This window comes from Zootoca vivipara, chromosome 14 (assembly GCF_963506605.1).
Source record: "Zootoca vivipara chromosome 14, rZooViv1.1, whole genome shotgun sequence".
NCBI lineage: Eukaryota > Metazoa > Chordata > Lepidosauria > Squamata > Lacertidae > Zootoca > Zootoca vivipara.
Genome location: NC_083289.1, coordinates 45,076,931 through 45,097,200, shown reverse-complemented (window position 1 = coordinate 45,097,200; position 20,270 = coordinate 45,076,931). Strand labels below are relative to the sequence as shown.

The following is a 20,270-nucleotide window of genomic DNA, read 5'->3' as shown; positions in this document are numbered from 1 at the left end:
TATTAACTTTTTTTTTTGCTGCAGCATCACACTGTTGACTCATGTTAAGCTTGTTTCACATGTACTACTGGCAAGTCAGGTCATAGCTGCCAAGTCTTCCATTTTCCCCAGGAAACCCCCGTTTTTAAAGCCATTTCCCGCTGTCATCCCGAATGGCGAAATATCCCGTAATTCCCCCAGATTTCTTCCGGTGCTGCTCTGCCCATGTCTGGGCACCAGAAATCAGGCAGCGCCAGCACTGGAAGTTGCTTCTACACATGTCTGGACATGAGTAGAAGCGATTTCCGATGCCGCTCTGCCCATGTCTGGGCACCGGAAATTGGGCAGCGCCAGCACCGGAAGTTCCGGTGCCGGCGCTGCTGATCCCGTATTTTTCTAACCGGGACTTGGCAGCTATGAGTCAGGTGTCCCCCATCTTACATTTGTGCATTTGATTCTTCCTACCTAAGTGTAGAACCTGACATTTGTCTCTTTCAAAATTCATTTTGTTAGTTGGGGGCCCAGTTCTCCAATCTGCTAAAGTCATCTCGAAGCCTTCCTTTGCAATTTCTCCTTCATTCCATTTCTCCCTTGTTACATCTCAGCTCATCTGTAAGCTTCCTTTGGTTCTGCTGGGTAGCAGAACAGACTCCAGTACAAGAACGGGGCTCTGCAGCTGTGGCAAGGAAACCTTTGCCCTGCCTTGCCATCTAAGGTATTTCAAAAGGCTTAGCAATCCCGGCAGAGGCACTAGGGAGGAGCTTAAAACAGTGGCAGCTCACCTGTGGCCTTCCAGATGTTGATGGACCACAACTCCCATCATGCCTTGCTGGCTGGGAGGTGTAGTCCCAACAATAAAAGTGGTACCTCGGTTTATGAACACAATTGGTTCCGGAAGTCTGTTCATAAACTGAAGCGTTCATAAACTGAAGCAAACTTTCCCATTGAAAGTAATGGAAAGTGGATTAATCTGTTCCAGACGGTCCGCGGAGTACTTAAACTGAAGCGTTCATAAACGGAAGTGAACTTTCCCATTGAAAGTAATGGAAAGTGGATTAATCCGTTCCAGACGGGTCTGCGGAGTACTCAACCTGAAGCGTACTTAACCCGAAGCATGGGTGTAATTGGTTCCGGAAGTCTGTTCATAAACTGAAGCGTTCATAAACTGAAGCGAACTTTCCCATTGAAAGTAATGGAAAGTGAATTAATCCGTTCCAGATGGGTCCGCGGCGTTCATAAACCGAAAATTCATAAACCGAGGTGTTCATAAACCGAGGTTCCACTGTATTCCAAAGGGCACCGGAATGGGGAAGGCGGAACTAGAAGAATCACCTTTGCCTTCACATACCTAATGGACATGGTTGCCTTGAGATGAAGATGTTGATCATCTGATTTCAGCGCCTTGACTATTTCCTCCAAAGGAATTTGAGCAGCCTGGGTTAGGGAAGAAGGGAATTATGAATCAGGCATGACAGAGACCACAAAATCAGCCTACTGAATCAGGCCAATGGCCCATCCGGTCCAGCACCTTGTTCTCGCAGTGGCCAACCAGATGCGCAATGGAAACCCAGCAAGCAAGACATGGTCACTTGGGGCATAGCCATGGTAACTTGGGTTGCTTGGCATCTGTTGCAACTAGTTGTTGTGGATAATAACCTTCTCCAGGAATTTGCCCAATCCTCTTTTAAAGCCATCCAAGTGTCAAGAAGGGGGTCGCTTTCCCGAGTCCTCCCTCCACCCCCAAACTCGGCCCTCCAGATGTTTTGGGACTACAATTCCCGTCATCCCTAACCACTGGTCCTGTTGGGTAGGGATGATGGGAGTTGTAGTCCCAAAACATCTGGAGGGCCGAGTTTGGGGATGCCTGCTCTGTTAGCTTCTTCTCTGGCACCAGCTACAGAACAGCAAACAGCAAGTCTTAAACACGATGTGTTCTCTTGCCCATTAACTCAGATTTATAGAGGCTGGGGGATGCTGGCAACCAGCCAGCCCCCTTAACATGCTCCCACTTTGGGGACTAATTGTTGCTCCCTGTCTGAGAGGCCCCAGCTAGCAATACTTGATCACAGGTCACTCCTTCACAACAGCGAGTTCCATAGTTCAGCCGTGAGCTGCATGAAGAAGTCCCATCTTTTCTCTGTTCTCAGTGTCCTCCAGCTTTTACGGATGCTCACCAATTCTAATGTTGCGAGGGGGAGAAAAACCTCCTCCGTCAACTTTCTCCATGCCATGCATGGTTCCATAAACTTCCGTAGTGGTGCTTCCGACTTGCCTTCTAGGATCAGTCACAAATGCTACAAGCTTTTCTAGTAAGGGAACGGGCTCCACCCCCTTGATCATTTTGGTTGCTCTGGTCAGGAACAACTGGGTTGCATCCTGATCTAAAGTGGGTGGGTAAAATCAGGGTATAAATCAGGCATCCCCAAACTTCGGCCCTCCAGATGTTTTGGACTACAATTCCCATCTTCCCCGTCTACTGGTCCTGTTAGCTAGGGATCATGGGAGTTGTAGGCCAAAACATCTGGAGGGCCGCAGTTTGGGGATGCCTGGTATAAATAATAAAATTATTATTATTATTATTATTATTATTATTATTAAAGTTGGTTGCACCAGCAGCCCTATCACCATTCAAAACCAATTACCTATTTGGACCGAAGTTGGGGCCACACCTGGAAATTCTGAAGGCAGCTGCTATAGAGCAGGTAGGCTAACCAGTGGCCTTCCAGTCCAGATGTGTTGGACTACGACTCCCATCATCCTTGACCATGCTGGCTGGGGCTGATGGGTGTTTGAGTGGCAGCCCACAAGTTAGCCACTCCTCTCAGAGTATACATCTTCTCAGTTGAGAGGAGATATGATAGCCATCTTCAAATACCTCAAGGGCTGTCACATGGAAGATGGAGCAAGCTTGTTTTCTCTTGCTCTGGAGGGTAGGGCGGGAATCAATGGCTTCAAGTGACAAGAAACAAGATTCCAACTAAACATACAGAAAAACTTTCTGACAGTAAGAGCTGTTTGACAGTGGAACAGACTCCCTCGGGAGGTGGTGGGACTCTCCTTCCTTGGAGGTTTTGAAGCAGAGGTTGGATGGCCATCTGTCGTGGATGCTTTAGGTGAGATTCCTGCATTTCAGGGGGTTGGACTAGATGACCCTCGGGCTCCCTTCCAACTCTACAATTCCATGATTCTATGATTCTGTGTGCATACCTGATTCTTCTCTGATGTGAGGTCATCATCTGTGCTGACACTGATGTTCCTTCGCTTCAAGATCTGCAGGTCCTTCCTCGCCTTGCGAAGTTCAACTTCTACTTCCACTCTTTGCCTTCGCATTTCCTAGAAAGGGAGACAGTCAAGTATTACTTAAAAAACTCACAAAAATAAATGTTACAGTCTTGGGGTGGCTGTGATGACAGGGCCAAGTCTCAAGTGTAGGCATTGTATGGCCTTCATCTCAGCAGTCTATTCTAGAGAGGGGCCTCCAACTGTTTTGAGGGGGGGGGATTCAAGCCCCTGCCAGTAATTCTGGCACCAACTTGAACAACTTGAGCACTATGCTGCAACATTTTGTTGCAGTTCCTACGGTCTCAATTCTATTGAGACTCCCGGTCTGCACATTCCATGTCCAAAGCATAAGTTTGCATTTCTACTCTGTTCCCCTTACTGCACATGCCCTGCTGCTTCCTAACCCATCAGCTGGCTAGTTAGAGACTCGCTTCTCTGTCCTGGTAAGATTCCCCGTACTTACTAGAAGGCTTTTGCCTCTGTTTTTGAATTTCTCCATCCGCTTCTGTTGCTCCCTGGTGACTGGCATCTTGACAGCTGTCTTCAGGAGACACAAAATGGCCGACGGGGCTGCCTTGCACCTAAGGGACCAGAGTCAGATTTCGTTCTGGGTGCTTCCAGACCGCTGCTGGCAGAATTAAATCTGATTTTGTGCTAGCATCACACAGAAAGATGGTGGAAGTTTGGTGGAAGGCAGGGTGAGAGGCGGGGAACAAACAACCTACTGCAATGCGCTCTATGTGGGGTTACCTTTCAATGTGACCAACAAGCTACAACTTAACCAGAATGCATCAGCTAGACTGGGAGTGGCCACCAAGACCAAATAACACTGGTCTTGAAAGACCTACATTGGCTCCCAGTACATTTCCAAGCACAGTTCAAAGTGTTGGTGCTGACCTTTAAAGGAGCGTCTCCACCCCCATCGTTCAGCCTGGACACTGAGGTCCAGCGCCGAGGGCCTTCTGGCGGTTCCCTCACTGTGAAAAGTGAAGTTACAGGGACCAGGCAGAGGGCCTTCTCGGTGGTGGCACCTGCCCTTTGGAACGCCCCCCCCATCAGATGTGAAGGAAATAAATAACTATCTGACTTTTAGAAGACATCTGAAGGCAGCCCTGTTTAGGGAAGGTTTTAATGTTTGATGTTTTATTGTGTTTTTAATATTCTGTTGGGAGCTGCCCAGAGTGGCTGGAGAAACCTAGCCTGATGGGCGGAATATAAATATCATCATCACCATGATCATCATCCCAGGGGGGGTGAGAGCTGTCAGGTGAGAGCTGGAAGGGTCCACCACTTTCTGTGCATGACAAAGGAATTGTCCTTGAGAGAGGACTATTCATTTTCTTTCTTCCTTCCAGACTATTATACGTCTGGATTTTCCCAGACATCACCAGGATGTCAAAGGCGGAATTGGCGTCTGGGAAGAACTTCCAGAAGGTGGCACTTTGCCCTGGATCTTAGGCAAGTCTCCTTCTTTGGTGGTCTTTAAGCAGAGGCTTGACAGCCATCTGTCAGGAACGCTTTGATGGCGTTTCCTGCTTGGCAGGGGGTTGGACTGGATGGCCCTTGTGGTCTCTTCCCCAACTCTATGATTCTAAGTCCATCAAACAATTGCAGGTTTGGGGTTTGGTTTTGTTCTTTGCGTTTCTGTAAAAGAAAAGCTCAAGAACTTTGGGGTTTGTCTACAAAAAGCTCAACAAAACAACAACTTTCAGGGTGTCCTGGTTTTCATTTTTTGAAATATGGCAACCCTACTTTCCCTGTTTTTGCTTTTAATTTAGATTAGCTTCTTTTATCTTATTGTATTATAAAAAAAGCTTTCATAAAATCTTATGAAAAGGATTTTGTGCTATCTATTATTATTATTATTATTATTATTATTATTATTATTATTATTATTATTATTATCAACCATTATATTCCTTACCTGCCCTCCACGCCTTACAACAACTCAAAAATTTAATATTAGATTTCTTTGGAAAAGCTTGCCAAAAATGTCATTTGTTTCCAAACAGCCTTAGTGGCTCAACTCAGGTCCTGCAAAAGTTAGCTGGAGGACAGATCCCTCCTTCCCTGACCACTGGCCATTGCATTAGGGAGACATTGCATGCAAAAGTGTGTATACTGGGAGAAAACATCACTAAAATGGTCAGACTGGGCATAACTACAGGTGCTACATAATACCCGTTTGGCATTTGTAAGAACCTGGTCATTTAGTGTAAAGGGACCCCTGACCACTAGATCCAGTCGTGGCCGACTCGGGTTGCGGCGCTCATCTCGTGTTATTGGCCGAGGGAGCCGGCGTACAGCTTCCAGGTCATGTGGCCAGCATGACAAAGCACGGAGACGCTGTTTACCTTCCCACCGGAGCGGTACCTATTTATCTACTTGCACTTTGACATGCTTTCAAACTGCTAGGTTGGCAGGAGCTGGGACCAAACAACGGGAGCTCACCCCGTCGCGAACTCGCGGGGATTCGAACCGCCGACCTTCTGATCGGCAAGCCCTAGGCTCTGTGGTTTAACCCACAGCGCCACCCGCATCATTTAGTGTAGGAGCACCTAAACTTTGGAACTCCCTGCCTCTTGAGATCAAGAAGGTCCCTTTTTGGCACCTGCTAAAATAATTCCTGTTTAGACAAGCCTACTCAGATGCTTAGAATGTCAAGGAAATTTTATTATGTTTTAGCATTTTATCTTTCATATGTTTTAAAGAAGGATTGTAAGCTTTTCTTGAATTTACTGTTTTAGATTTTGTAAACCACTTTGAGGTTTTGTTTTTGTTTTTCCAATCAAGTGGTGAATACAATTTATGAAATAAATACCGTAATAAATAAAACGCTGATGAATTTTCAGCACCCTTTGTAAAAAATAGAATTTAAGATTGTAAAAAAGGAACCTTATAACAAAACAAAAAGCATGACCAGAAGAGAGAAGAATCCAGAAATCTAGAAAACTAAACGCCAAAAAAGAAGTCTATGCAATTCAACAGCTGAAAGAGTTAAATCTAGAAACTGGTCACCATCTACCCTGACAATGTCTCCACAACATGCAATGATCTGAATAAAAGAAAAATTCTGTTCAACATGAAAAATGTCCCTATAGTTCTTCAGTCATATGTTTGAAATGTCAGCATAAGATGTTCAAAACATTATTTGGATAGCTGAAATTCCAAATGCATTTTGGCTTAGGAGTTTTCTCCAGTGGCCTGTCTGATTATGCAACATCCTTTCTGCATGAGTTCAGCCTAAAACTACAAATAAATTTGCTTTAAAAGCGCAATAAAAAAGCCAAGTCACCCAATTTTCTCCAGTTGCATAAACTAAAAACGGTCTTCTGCCCCTCAAATCATTGCCTGTGCCAATGTCAAAAGCCTTTATCTCCACTTGGCTCAGGCTTACAAAAATTGGCTAACCTCTGTTAAAAACAATATATAACAGAAAACCATCTCTCTCTTTGTACACATACAGAAATACTTACTAATGTAAACTTCTGAGGCCTACTAGTCAGGAGTTCGTCCAATGAACTCCGGCAAAAGGACCTCCTATATATAACCAAACCTTATTCATTGCACACCTGGCGTAACCAAGTTAATCAGGTTCCTACTCCCATTTCTTAGACATTTCCATCCATTCTGTGAAGACTTACAGTGACAGCAATCACCACTCTCTCCCCCTGTATATATGAATACAGCATAATAACCACAACGGCAAGAAGGATGACACAATTCCTAGCAAGACTGCACCTTGCGCCAATTCTTACACACAGCAGACATCCGTTCTATGTTCCCATGGAGTCTGTTAGGTGCTTCTGTCTTTAATGACCCACTTGGTTTCAAATAGCCATCAGCGTTGGAGCTGAGAGGGGAGAAGGGCAGGCCAAAGTCAAGGGGGCACCGGGGAGACCACTTTGGGCCATTGCTCCATCCAGCCCAGATTTGTTCCACAATGGTTTTTAAAAAGTGTTTGAAACAGCCCTGTTTGAGAGGCCAGGTGGGGGGGAAACCCAGAGCACTGGTGGAGGAAAGGGGGGGGCGGGGGAGCGGGGGAGCGCACCGCTTCCGGCACCATCAGGGAAGGGGGTACCATAGCGGCTGCCCCCACCGTGCTGGCGCCACGCTCCACAGGCGCCACACCATGCCCCTGGGACGCACGCCATGCCCCCTGCTCTCCGCTCCCAGGTGCCGGAGCATGCAGCTCGGCCACTGACCCACGTGGGGCTTTTGCCCCTTTAATAAAATTGTGCAGCAGCAGAGGGAAGGTCAGGGAAACTCGTTTGGCAAGATGTAGCATGTCTTCTGCAACTGCAGTTCGGTGGGCTGGCTAAACCAGCTGAGGTCGCCTCTTCTGCACTGCTATTAAAGGTACAGTGGCCCTGTTCTTTTTTGCTACACCTCCTGAGATCCCCATTTCAACCCAGCTATTAAAGGTGCAGGAGCCCTTTGAAGGAGCCTCTGGCAACCCTAGATTTATTAATTTTTCATGGAGTCAGGGTTGGGTCAGGAGCTGGATTTGAGAAGAAGGGGTGACTACAGGCAGTGGGGGCAAAAGGAAAGGAATTGGCAAATCAGACAATTTCAGTTTCTGAGTTTTCCAACTTTAAGTTTTGTTTTCCCAGGGCCGTCTTAAGCCCATCCAGCGCCCTGGCGCTAAGGTCCTTCCAGCGCCCCCCTATGAAAGTGCAGCACCAAAGCGATCATGCTGAGGCAGTCGCCCTTCTATGAGCTGGTGGGCTACAGGCAGCCCCCCCCCCCGCCTTGCTGGCCAAACCAGCTCCTGAGCGGCCAGACGGCTCCAGAGCCTCTCCAAGGACCCGGGAGTGCCAAGTGGACTGCAGCAGCAGCGGGAGGCCACCTCCGAGGACTCCGCGCTGCGCCTCCTTCACGTTTCCCCAGCGCTGGGTTCCGCTCAGTCAAGCTTCGCAAACAGCGCGCACACCACGGGACCAGCAAGAGCTGCTTGGGCGCTGTGCGCGCGCTGGTGGCAAAGCTCGACTGAGCAGAACCCAGCGCTGGGGAAACGAGAAGGAGGCGCAGCGCGGAGTCCTCAGAGAAGGAGAGAGACGCGGCGCAGCCTCTCAGCTCATGGAGCGCAGTCCTGGCCAGATCGCCGGAACCTTGCGCTCACTTGGCACCCTTCCAGTGCCCTTCCAGTGCCCGGTGCCGTGGTTCTCCATGCCACTAGCCTCTATGGCTAGGACGGGCCTGTGTTTTCCATATTTCCACATCAGCTTGCATTAAAAGAAAAAAAATCTTCATGAAAATTCATTCGCATTGTAGTGTGAATTTCTCTGGCTAACATACCCATTTTTGGCTTCCCATAATATAATGCGACCTTGTGCGCTATTTTCACCAATACATGTGCTTCTATGCACACTTTGCCTCAGGACATACCTTCCTGGGCACATGACAACTACGCTGGAAAATTTGGAGCAGTGTGAATTTCAAAGGACAGTTGCCTTTCAGTCCTCGAATTGGTTTGGATAGTGTGACCAAGGTGGGGTGGCCTTTAAATCTGAATGGAGCCTAATTTATCCCCCAATCCCTAACTACCAGGTATACACTCAAGCTGCAAGCATGCAGGCAGTATTTTGGATCTGCAGTGAGGGGGAAGCTTGATGACTTAGTCTTAAGACAACGGGTGGGCTTTTGAGGGGCGACTCCCAGGAAACTCTGCATCCTGTGGCACAATGGGTCGGTGTGTCTGGCTGTCAACCAGAAGGTTGGTGGTTCGAGCCCACCCAGGGACGGCTGTGGGCAGAATTTCTGCATTGCAGGGGGTTGGATGAGATGAGCCTCGGGGTCCCTTCCAACTCTACCAGCTTTCTTTGATTCTTTGAAGAGGGAGGGAGGATTGCAGGCCTTTTCCCTGATGGAGAAACCCCGGGCTGCTTCTGTAAATAGAAGCCCAAGAGAAAGTTCTGCCCTTGTTTGGGCCAATATCCAGCCTCTGCCATGGTGAGGACACCAAAGGGACTACAGTATTCCAGTTCCATGCAACAGCTGGGGATTAAGATGCCCCGCCAAAGGGGTGAGTCAGCACTTCTGCATTTTGTGTTGTGACTAATAAAATCTCGGCGTCTAAACAGGCACACCCACCCCTCTCTCTTAAAAGAACTGCACGAGACCCGCTTCCAGACTTTCCCTCCTGGTAAAGGAAGAAGCACCTTCTCCTGTTAATTTGGGCTACTAATTAGTTGCTGCCTAATTATAAAACTAATCCACCCTTCTGCTTGTCCCATCCGAAGCAGTTTTCTGTTCGCTCCATGCTTCCTAGGCATGGATCTAAGTAGTTCTGCCTTTGGCCTGAAAAAAACCCACTCTTTAGTGCTCAATCGGAACAAACGACATGGAAAACCCAATTGCCATTTGTTCTGTTTCAGCGCCGATCTTCAGCTTTTCCTGGGGGAAATAGAGTTGTAGATAAGCCCAGAAGGGAGCATTTTCCCCCTCACCTTGGACACTGTCCATTGCTTTGTGTGTGTGCAGAATTGTTCTTTTTGCTCATTTGCACATTGATGCACATGTAACCAAAACTCACACAATTGATTGAAGACGATGCTTTCAGCCTGTCGACAGCCCTAATGATTATTTATATGGCGGCAACAAGGTGCAGGGCACTTGGCAGAGTAACATCAGGGAAGCGAGGGCAAGGAGCCAGGTACAACAGCACCGTTGCAGCTCCTCGATGACCCTGCGTCTGCAGCCTAAAACAGTAGAGCGGCTGGAGGAGTAAAGGTTACCCAGTGTTTTCTAAGCGATGGATGCAAAGACAGTGGATAACTGATAAGCCCCCCCCCCCCCAGGCCAAGGGTGGGGAACCTGTGATCCTTTAGGTGTTCTTGGACTCCAACTCTCATCAGCCCCAGTTCACTTAGCCAATGATGAGACTACTTTGGTAGTCTTTCATACTTTGGCACCTTGGGAGAGGTCAAAATTTGGTGCCCCCAAATGCATCTTCTCAATTATGGAACTGTTCGATTTTGTGGCCCCCTCAGCTTGGTGCCCTGTTCGGGGGAACTGCCTGCAGTGCCCTAAATCTGGTGTTGATGAGATGCTGGGAGTTGTAGTTCAGCAACGTCCAGAGGCCACAGGTTTTCCACCTCTCCCCTGGGCTTCAACTTTTAAATGTTTAATATTAAATGTTGTCTCAACAAAGGTCCGTATAGTTAAAGCTATGGTTTTCCCAGTAGTGATGTATGGAAGTGAGAGCTGGACCATCAAGAAGGCTGATCGCCGAAGAATTGATGCTTTTGAATTATGGTGCTGGAGGAGACTCTTGAGAGTCCCATGGACTGCAAGAAGATCAAACCTCTCCATTCTGAAGGAAATCAGCCCTGAGTGCTCACTGGAAGGACAGATCCTGAAGCTGAGGCTCCAATACTTTGGCCACCTCATGAGAAGAGAAGACGCCTTGGAAAAGACCCTGATGTTGGGAAAGATGGAGGGCACAAGGAGAAGGGGACGACAGAGGACGAGATGGTTGGATAGTGTTCTCAAAGCCACCAACATGAGTCTGACCAAACTGCGGTAGGCAGTGGAAGACAGGAGTGCCTGGCATGCTGTGGTTCATGGGGTCACGAAGAGTCCGACACGACTGAACGACTAAACAACAACAACAACAACAATTATGGAGCTGTTTGATTTTGTGGCCCCCTCAGCTTGGCACCCTGTTCTGGGGAACTACCTGCAGTGCCCTAAATCTGGTGTTGATGAGATGCTGGGAGTTGTAGTTCAGCAACGTCCAGAGGCCACAGGTTTTCCACCTCTCCCCTGGGCTTCAACTTTTAAATGTTTAATATTAAATGTTGCTGTATGAATCTTTTCATGCAAATGGAATAACTTTAAACATAGCAGGCTATATCTGAACCACTAAAATCATCCCCCTTTGGGCACCTGCTAAAATAATTCCTTCCCTGGAAAAGACCCTGATGCTGGGAAAGATTGAGGGCACAAGGAGAAGTGGACGACAGAGGACGAGATGGTTGGACAGTGTTCTCGAAGCTACCAACATGAGTTTGACCAAACTGCGGGGGGCAGTGCAAGACAGGAGTGCCTGGTGTGCTCTGGTCCATGGGGTCACGAAGAGTCGGACATGACAAAACGACTAAACCAGGGGTTCCCAACAAAATTTTCTCGAGGACCCCTCATCGAGCCGCTATTGTGACAAGGACCCCCATTAATTCCTAATCCTAAAATTAAAAAGTGAGAGCCAAATTAAGAGTATTTTTATATTTTATATTTATACGTTTTTTACAGTTACAACAGAGTACTCCATCAGTATACAGTTAGTTTTAATTTTCAGTTCTTAATGAGATGAGTTAAATCTGTCCTTTGAGTCCATTATTTCTGAAATATTAGGTTCCAAACTTGAAACTTTCACTCTGAAATCCGACCGCATGTCGAGCCGATTCCTATATTTGTTTTTCATGAAACACATGGAAGAAAATGCTTGCTCACACCGATATGTGGTTGCAAATGGAAGGATCTTTTTCATTGCCTTATCTCCAAGTTTCTTGTAGTCCTTGCGGCATACAGCAAAACTACTGCCTCTATCTAATTCTAGTTTTGTGCTAGACTCTGCTCATGCAGGAAGCGGCCAAAACAAAAAATCTGTTATCATACGAAATATATTTAATATATTTTTTATTCTAATAGGATCTTGAGGACCCCTCTGGCATAGCTCGCGGACCCCTGTTGGGAACCACTGGACTAAACAACAACAAAATCATTCCTGATTAGACGAGCCTATCCAGATGCTTAGAAAGTTGCTGTGAATCTTAATCTATCGGTATTCTAGTGTTTCAGCTTTTTGTATGTTTTAAATTAGTGTTTACATTTTTCTTGATTTTATCATTTTATCTTTTTGTAAACCGCTTTGAGGGTGTTTGGGTTTGTTTGTTTTTACAATCAAGAGCTGTAATATATTATTATCTCATCACACACACACACACACACACACACACACACACACACATTTATTTAACCTACTATATTTTGTATAAATGGGTTCCAAATTTGTCTAAATAATTTGTCTAAATAATATATTTGTCTAAATAATATATTGGAATATATTAAGTTGCAAATAAATATATATGTATGTATAATTCTTATAACGATATAGTAGACCTTTCTATCTTTTTTTTACATTTTCAATTTTTTATCCTTATTCCGTGTTGTTTATTTTAACTGTTGTTTTGGAAAAAATTATAAGAAAACCAGTCAAGCGGTTTATAAATTTTAGGAAATAAAAAGATAAACCAAATGACTTCAATCCAAGCACTGGAATATATATGCATATTATGCATATTATCTCTCTTTTTGGTCTCTCCTCACTGCACTTGACATGAGCCACTCACTGTCCAAATCTGCTCTCACTCCAGCTTCCTTCTCCCCACTAGCTGACCCAAGTCTTCCCTTTCACCTGGCACAACAGAGCCTTGGCTGAAACGGTGCCTTTAAAAGAGAGAAATCTGCAAGGCAGGGCTTCTATTTTGGCCTCTCCTCCGGTCCCTCGAGCCACGAGGCTGTTTATAAGACACCCTATAAGGAAGAAGAGAAGGAAGAAGAAATCCCTAAGAAACTGAGGCATCACTTGATCTCTCCTGAGGGATCTGATCCTGGGCCAATCGGCTTCCCTTAAGCAAAGTCGCCGGTGCTCATAGGGAGAAAGTGATATCTTCAAGACTCTCGCTGTTTGGGTATAAAAGAGACCAGCCAGTCTCTTGCAAACCAGGGGTGTCTCTGTGTCTTGTCTCTCTGGTAGGTACTCCCGGGCCATTCCTGGGAGGCGGCGGGAGGGAACTGTGGTACAGTCTGGATTGCGGTACAGGCAAGAAACTAAAGCATGAAGCCTTATTCTATTTCTCTCTCCATAGGGTTAACTAGTATTCTTAACACTGGTTCAACTACTAGTATTATTTACACTTATCCAGTAACGCTGGGGTAGGTGTTTGTGCTATTTTATTTTTTGGCTCTTGTTTTGATTAACCGATTGCGTTTGTTCTACTTCGACTGTCTTATTTCTTGTTTGGCAATATCCTGTTTACCGCTTCCAGGACCTTTGTGCCCCAAAGCGGTGTATAAATAAACCACACCATCACTTAAGTGTTGAGAGGCAGCGGCAGCGGCTGGTTCCCTTTGGGACTGGTAGGGTGGAAGTCAGGGAGACCAACACCAGGTGGCGCCAGAGAGAGTGAGAGGCAGAGCCAACAAATGGACCAATGGACCAGCCCTCTGCTGGTTGGAAAGAAAACATAGGCGGCTACAAGAAGAAATTGAATAGATCCCCTATTTATTTATTTTAACCTTGAGACAGTGTGCTGCTTTATATTTTTCCCCACCCAGGAGCCTACAACTCTCTTCCTAGCCTCTTCTCCTTCTTCTTCCTTCCTGCTTCTGCCTTGTGCCTAACCCCGAGCCAAGATGCCTGGCGGATACAAAGGAGAATGCGGGGATGATGTGGATCCTATGCCATTTCTGGCTCCTAGCGAGAAAGAGAGGATTGAGGCTATAAGCAAGCCGTACGATATCAAGAAGTCTGTCTGGGTCAAGGATGAAAAGGAGGGATTTGTCGCTGGAGAGATCCAATCCGAGACGGATACCCAAGTCACTGTGAAGACGGTGGCCAATCAGGTGACTTGGTGGGACGGGAGGGATGCTTTTGGGTCTTGCAAGGTCTTTGACCTGCTCTTTAGCAGAAGGAACACCTGGCAATGCTTTTGGAACTGGAGAAGGAGCATCAGCTGTGGGGAAGTGATGGGGCGGCTGGGCAGATAAGGAGATGCAACCCATTTTTGCATAAAGAAGTTGGCTATTTATGTAAAAAAGTAAACAAACCAACAACCAAGACTTTGGAATTCTGAATGCCATCCACTAAAAGCATATGGCTCACCCCAGAATCCTGGGAACTGTAGTTTGTGCAGCCCTGTTTAGGGAAGCTTTTAAGGTTTAATAGATTATTGTATTTTAATATCCTTCTGGAAGCCGCCCAGAGTGGCTGGGGAAAGACAGCCAGATGGGTGGGGTATAAATAAATTATTATTATTATTATTATTATTATTATTATTATTATTTGTGAAAGGTGCTAGGAATTGAACTCTATAAGGGACAAGCTACAGTTTCAAGGGCTAGATCTAGGCGCATCAAAGAAGCAATTCAGTTAAATGCATTGTAAATGTCACACAGGGAAATCCTGTTGGCGCAAAACGGGACTCCACAGCGCCATCTGGTGTCACAGTGTATAAAGTGCTTTATCTTTACAAATACAGTGGTGCCTCGCAAGACAAATTTAATTCGTTCTGTGAGTCAATTCGTTTTGCGAAAAATTCGTCTAGTGAATCCCATAGGAATGCATTGAATTTTTTTTTTGCCCATAGGAACGCATTAATTGAATTTCAATGCATTCCTATGGGAAACCGCGATTCGCTAGATGAATTTTTCACAAAACGAATTCGTCTTGCGAGGCAACCTCCGATCGCAAAACCCATTCGTCTAGCGAAAAATTCATCTAGCAGGGCATTCGTCTAGCGAGGCACCACTGTATATCTGAATTTCAATGCATTCCTATGGGAAACCGCGATTCGCTAGACAAATTTTTCACAAAACGAATTTGTCTTGCGAGGCAACCTCCGATCGCAAAACCCATTCGTCTAGCGAAAAATTCGTCTAGCAGGGCATTCGTCTAGCGAGGCACCACTGTATATCTGAGTCCCAGGATTCTTTGGGGAAAGCCAAGTGCTTTAAGTGTAAGGTAGCTGATCCATACTGTTGTTTAAGGTGGAATGTAAGCTTCCTGTCCCCGCACTAATTCACCTCCAAATCACTGCCTACCCTTCTCCTTCAATCCGGATTTTCTCATGCCCTCACCTTTCCGAAGTAAACGTAAAGGACCCCTGGACGTTTTGGAGTACAGTACTGTATCCCTGGAATGTGAAAATCCAGAAGGGGAAGGAGTAGGAAGGCAGTGGTTAGGAGGAGAATGTCATGTGGACAACAGAGAATGAATGGAGGAACATGAAGCTGATTGTCCACGTTAAACAACACTATAGATGAGCCTGGAATTGCAACTCAGTCAGGAGTGTTGAAAGCAGAGGATTAGATTATGAGCTCCTGATTTCTATGGGGCCAGTTTTGTTAGGATGCCTTCAAAACCAGTTTGCAATATTACTTGAGAGAGTTTTTCTAACTGATGATTGATTGATTTTATTCTCTGATGGTGGATTTTTCTGCTGCGTTCGTTCGATGGCTTAACTATCACTGTACAGTGGTACCTCTGGTTACAAACGCTTCTGGTTACGAGCGCCGCTAACCCGGAAGTAGCTGCTCCTGGTTGTGAACTTTGCCCCAGGATCTGAACGGAAATCGTGCGCCTCTGGCGCGCATGCAGCGGGAGACCCCATTACCGAAAGCGTGCCTCAGGATAAGAACAGTTTCGGAGCGGCCGCCGAGACCACATAACACCGGTCTTGAAAGATCTACATTGGCTCCCAGTACGTTTCCGAGCACAATTCAAAGTGTTGGTGCTGACCTTTAAAGCCCTAAATGGCCTTGGTCCAGTATATCTGAAGGAGCGTCTCCACCTCCATCATTCTGCCCGGACACTGAGGTCCAGCACCGAGGGCCTTCTGGCGGTTCCCTCGTTGCGAGAAGCCAAGTTGCAGGGAACTAGGCAGAGGGCCTTCTCAGTGGTGGCACCTGCCCTGTGGAACGCCCTCCCAACAGATGTCAAAAAGGAAAACAACTACCAGACTTTTAGAAGACATCTGAAGACATCAGGGAGGCTTTTAATGTTTAATAGATTATTGTGTTGTATTTTTCTGTTGGAAGCCGCCCAGAGTGGCTGGGGAGACCCGGCCAGATGGGCGGGGTATAAATATATTATTATTATTATTATTATTATTATTATTATTATTATTATTCAGCTTAAGAACGGACCTCCGGAACAAATTAGGTTCGTAACCAAGGTACCACTGTACTTTCAAATTTTCACCATTGATTTAAGCCCCTGCAGAAAGGGTGTGTAAATACCATTAAGTAAAGGAACATATACGTCACCATGTTTTGGAAATTTTGGGGGCTGTGCCTCGAGATTTTCGCTAAACTGTGACTTCTCCACCCACAGACGGTTACCGTTAAGAAGGATGATGTCCAGCAGATGAACCCACCCAAATTCTACCAGGTCAATGACATGGCCAACATGACCTTCCTAAACGAAGCCAGTGTCTTAGACAACCTGCGCCAGCGTTATGTCCTGATGAGGATCTATGTAAGTGAGAAGATGGGTGAGGGCATCTGAGACAAGCAGGCGCTGCAGAGGCAGTAGACTAGAGAGACAGGTAGCTCCTAGGGACAGACTTGGAAGTCAAGCTGCATGAGGTAGGAAGGATGTGTTGGCCCTCACCTTGGATAAAACAAATACAGTAGAAGATTGAAGACAGAGGGTGTCAACATGAGAACAGGGCCTTTTCTGCGGTGGCTCCCTGACTGTGGAATGCTCCCCCCAGAGAGGCTCACCCGGGCCCATCACTACATGGCAAAAACATTCCGGGCCTTTAGCATTACATAATCCATGACCTGTTAAATGTGTGAGGACTGTTATTATGTTTATTTTATTTTTATGCTGCGTATTATGTTTTTTATTATTATGTTCTTAATGTTGTGCACCGCCTTGAGATCTTTTGATAAAGGGCAGGATATAAATTGAAATGAATGGAATACACGCAGTCTGTAGATTTAACATGTGGAAGAAGAATGTACGTTTAAAGAAGGCTAGAAAATGTTTACTGAATACAGTATATGGGTGAAAATTGTGTTCGTTTAAAAACACTGGTAGCATTAAGATAAATCCAACAGTGTACAGTAAATAAGTTTTGGTAGATGTAACAATGGATTACTGAATGGTTTAGTTCATGTAAAATATGCAGAACCACGGAAAGAGAAGAAGAGAAGTCATTGATTTAAATTGAAACAACAACAACAACAACAACAACAACAACAACAACAACAACAACAACAACAATGGCTGTCTTGTGTTCTTTCCAGACCTACTCTGGCCTCTTCTGTGTCACCATCAACCCTTATAAGTGGCTGCCCATCTACGGATCCAGAGTGGCCCAGATGTATAAGGGCAGGAAGCGCACAGAGATGCCACCTCACCTCTTCTCCATCTCTGACAACGCCTACCATGACATGCTCATGGGTTAGTACAGAGAAAGACCTCCAGCCTCCCTCACAAGCTCAGAGGCAGGTCACATCCACTGCAGGCAAAATGTCCCCGGTTCCTCCTTCCGTTAGAGCTGGGAAGGACCTTTGGAGAGCTGCTGCCAGTCAGTGTAGACAACACTGAGCTAGATAGGTTGGTGGTCTCACCCAGTATAAGGCAGTTCCCTATGCCCAAGCACTGGTCCAAGACATTTTCCTAGCTGAGCTGACCAGCAGTGAAACGACCAGGGCCTCCTTGCACCCCTCCACTGGGTTAGAGAACTGTGGTCACATGACGCATCCCTGCAGAGTTGCATAGCCAGTGACCTCGAGTAGACAAAGCTCAGTGGTAGAGGATGTGTCTTGCATGCAGAAAGACCCAGGCTCAAATCCTGGCATCGCCAGGTAGGACTGGGAAAGGCTTCATGCCTGAAATATTGGAGAGCCACTGCCAAGGTGGTCATTGTAGACTAGGGTTTCCCAAACTTGGGTCTCCTGTTGTTGTTGGACTACAACTCCCATCATCCCTAGCTAGCAGGACCAATGGTCAGGGATGATGGGAACTGTAGTCCAAAAAAAACAACAACAACCCAGCTGGAGACCCAAGTTCAAGAAATCTTGACAGTGTAGACAATACTGAGCTCAGTGGACTAATGGTTTGGCTCAGTCTAGGGCAGCTTCCAGTGTTTCTGTAGACTGGGAAGACTGTAGGTCAGGTGCGCCCAAACTTTTTCCAAAGAGGGCTAGATTTGATGAGGTGAACATGCGCGAGGGCCGACCAAGGCCAACCTTCCACAACCTGGAGATGCCCAGATGCATTGAACCTCAACTCCCATCAGCCACAGTTGGCATGGCCAATGACTGGGGATGATGGGAATTGTAGTCCAGCAACATCCAGAGGGCACCAGTTTGGGGGGGGGAGTCTGCTGCAGAGGTTGACCCAAGACATTTTGCTTTCTGAGGGAAAGATGGTACTCTCCCTCATTCCATGGAACCGCCAGCTGAATCTTTGCTTCAGGATAGTGGCAAGCGGGATTGTGTCCTCCTGCCCTTCCCTGCCACCTTCTAAAAATCCAAATGTTAAAATTTGTGGGAAGAAAGGAAACAATCAAGCTGGAGTGACTGTAGAGCTGTCAATCAGCCCCATAGGAATTTTAAGAACCGTTTGGCATGATTTGTTATTGTTCTTCTTCCTCCCACAGAGCGTGAAAACCAGTCTATGCTGATCACGTAAGTGCATACATTTATTTATTTTTTATTATTGCCGCTGAAAATATTTATAAGCCACCTTGGGTTTTAAATCTGCAAGGCTGCTTACACAAGAGTACGAAAATGGAAGTGACTGGACTCAGCTAGCCTGGTAAAGAAAAAGCGATTTATACATGCTGTATATGCGATATAACATTGTGCCGCCAGAAGGTGATGTGGAGTCCCGTTTTTCTCAGCCTGTTTCCCCTGTTTTAAATTTACAGCGCTTTTAACTGAAGCGCTTCTTTGATGTGTCTTGTTCCAGCCAGAATCTTAAAATAACCCCGAATTAATAAAAAGGATGCAGCTAAAATTTCAACAAGGGGCAATTCATCTTCTTAGACGGGATGGGAGTCTTCTTTGCCTGGCTTAGGTTGGCATCTGAAAGACAGCAAGGAAGGAGCAAGGAAGACTTCCCCAGGGAGGGAGTCCTACAGCTTTGGTGCCAGCACCAAAAAGATCCTGCCCCTTTCACTATTTATCATACCTCAGACACTGGAGACACACAAAGCAGGGCTGCCAAAGAGGTTCGTAGCAATTAGTCAGAGGGCCACATTCAGAGAGATGGAATGAAAATGAAGTATCTGCCCTTCCCCCCCCCCCAGGAAACCAGGTCTACCTCATGTGTGAACGACCTTCTATCGCGGGTTGGAGTTATATATATATATATATATATATATATATATATATATATATATATGGATACTTTTCAGCTTTGTAGTCCTGATTTCTCCTCCTTTATCTCCTCTTTCACACATAGTGGAGAATCCGGAGCTGGCAAGACTGAAAATACAAAGAAAGTTATTCAGTACTTTGCCAACATCGGTGGCACTGGCAAGGCCTCTACTGATTCGAAGGTAAGAGGTTGTTTTTTTTTACTAGAATGAACTGGGGACTGTTGTCTTTTTCTCTTTCTGGAATTTTAATCTTTTTTTATTTTAGATATTAAATCCCTCCACCCCAAAAAAGAAAACAAATCACCTCACAAAACATACATAGAAAATAAGATGCTTCCATATAATTGTGACTTCTGTCATCCCCAATATGGGTCCATCATTACCTTGTTGACTGCGTATTTGCATTTTTTAAATAAAAACTTAGCATTGATTGTCCATATTCTTGGTAGAGTTTTTCGTTGCAGAAGTTATTCAAAACATGCCAAAGATTTTATCTGAGAACAATGTTCTTTTAAATATGATTTAAATAAATCCCATTCTTTGTTAAAACTCTTGGTTTGTTTGATTTCTGATTTTCCCTGTCATCTTTGCCAATTCTACATATTCAAAAAACTTCACCTGCCATTCCAATTTAGCTGGTATTTTATCTCCCTTCCGCCATCTAGCTCAGGCTTCCTCAAACTTGGCCCTCCAGACGTTTTGGGACTACAATTCCAATCATCCCTGACCACTGGTCCTGCTAGCTAGGGATCATGGGAGTTGTAGGCCAAAAACATCTGGAAGGCCGAGTTTGAGGAAGCCTGAAGCTATTAACATTCTCGCTACAGTAGTTGCATACATAAATATCTTTCTTAATTCTTTCAGTATATCTGCAGCAATAACACCTAA

General features: G+C 45.8%; 2 protein-coding genes across 5 annotated transcripts in view; one reads left to right on the top strand and one right to left on the bottom strand.

The window, feature by feature from the left end:
- LOC118092629 (myosin-16) overlaps window positions 1-20,270 on the top strand; it is a 79,903-nt gene that overhangs the window by 5,257 nt on the left and 54,376 nt on the right. The window contains exons 2-6 of the mRNA XM_035130922.2: window positions 13,603-13,890; window positions 16,379-16,522; window positions 17,299-17,455; window positions 18,660-18,687; window positions 19,466-19,562. Of these exons, the coding sequence (XP_034986813.1) occupies window positions 13,681-13,890; window positions 16,379-16,522; window positions 17,299-17,455; window positions 18,660-18,687; window positions 19,466-19,562 (636 nt within the window). The 5' untranslated portion in view covers window positions 13,603-13,680. The remainder of the gene's footprint in view (window positions 1-13,602; window positions 13,891-16,378; window positions 16,523-17,298; window positions 17,456-18,659; window positions 18,688-19,465; window positions 19,563-20,270) is intronic.
- KPNA7 (karyopherin subunit alpha 7) overlaps window positions 1-20,270 on the bottom strand; it is a 42,909-nt gene that overhangs the window by 13,319 nt on the left and 9,320 nt on the right. For 3 of the 4 annotated variants that reach the window (XM_060282813.1, XM_060282811.1, XM_060282812.1), the window contains exons 1-4: window positions 19,325-19,387; window positions 3,725-3,842; window positions 3,187-3,312; window positions 1,328-1,413 (exon numbers count right to left, since the gene is read on the bottom strand). In XM_060282813.1, coding sequence (XP_060138796.1) covers window positions 1,328-1,413; window positions 3,187-3,312; window positions 3,725-3,842; window positions 19,325-19,329 — 335 coding nt within the window. In that variant the 5' untranslated portion in view covers window positions 19,330-19,387. Of the gene's footprint in view, window positions 1-1,327; window positions 1,414-3,186; window positions 3,313-3,724; window positions 3,843-19,324; window positions 19,388-20,270 lie in introns of those variants that run through there. The other variant, XM_060282814.1, reaches the window with a different exon arrangement.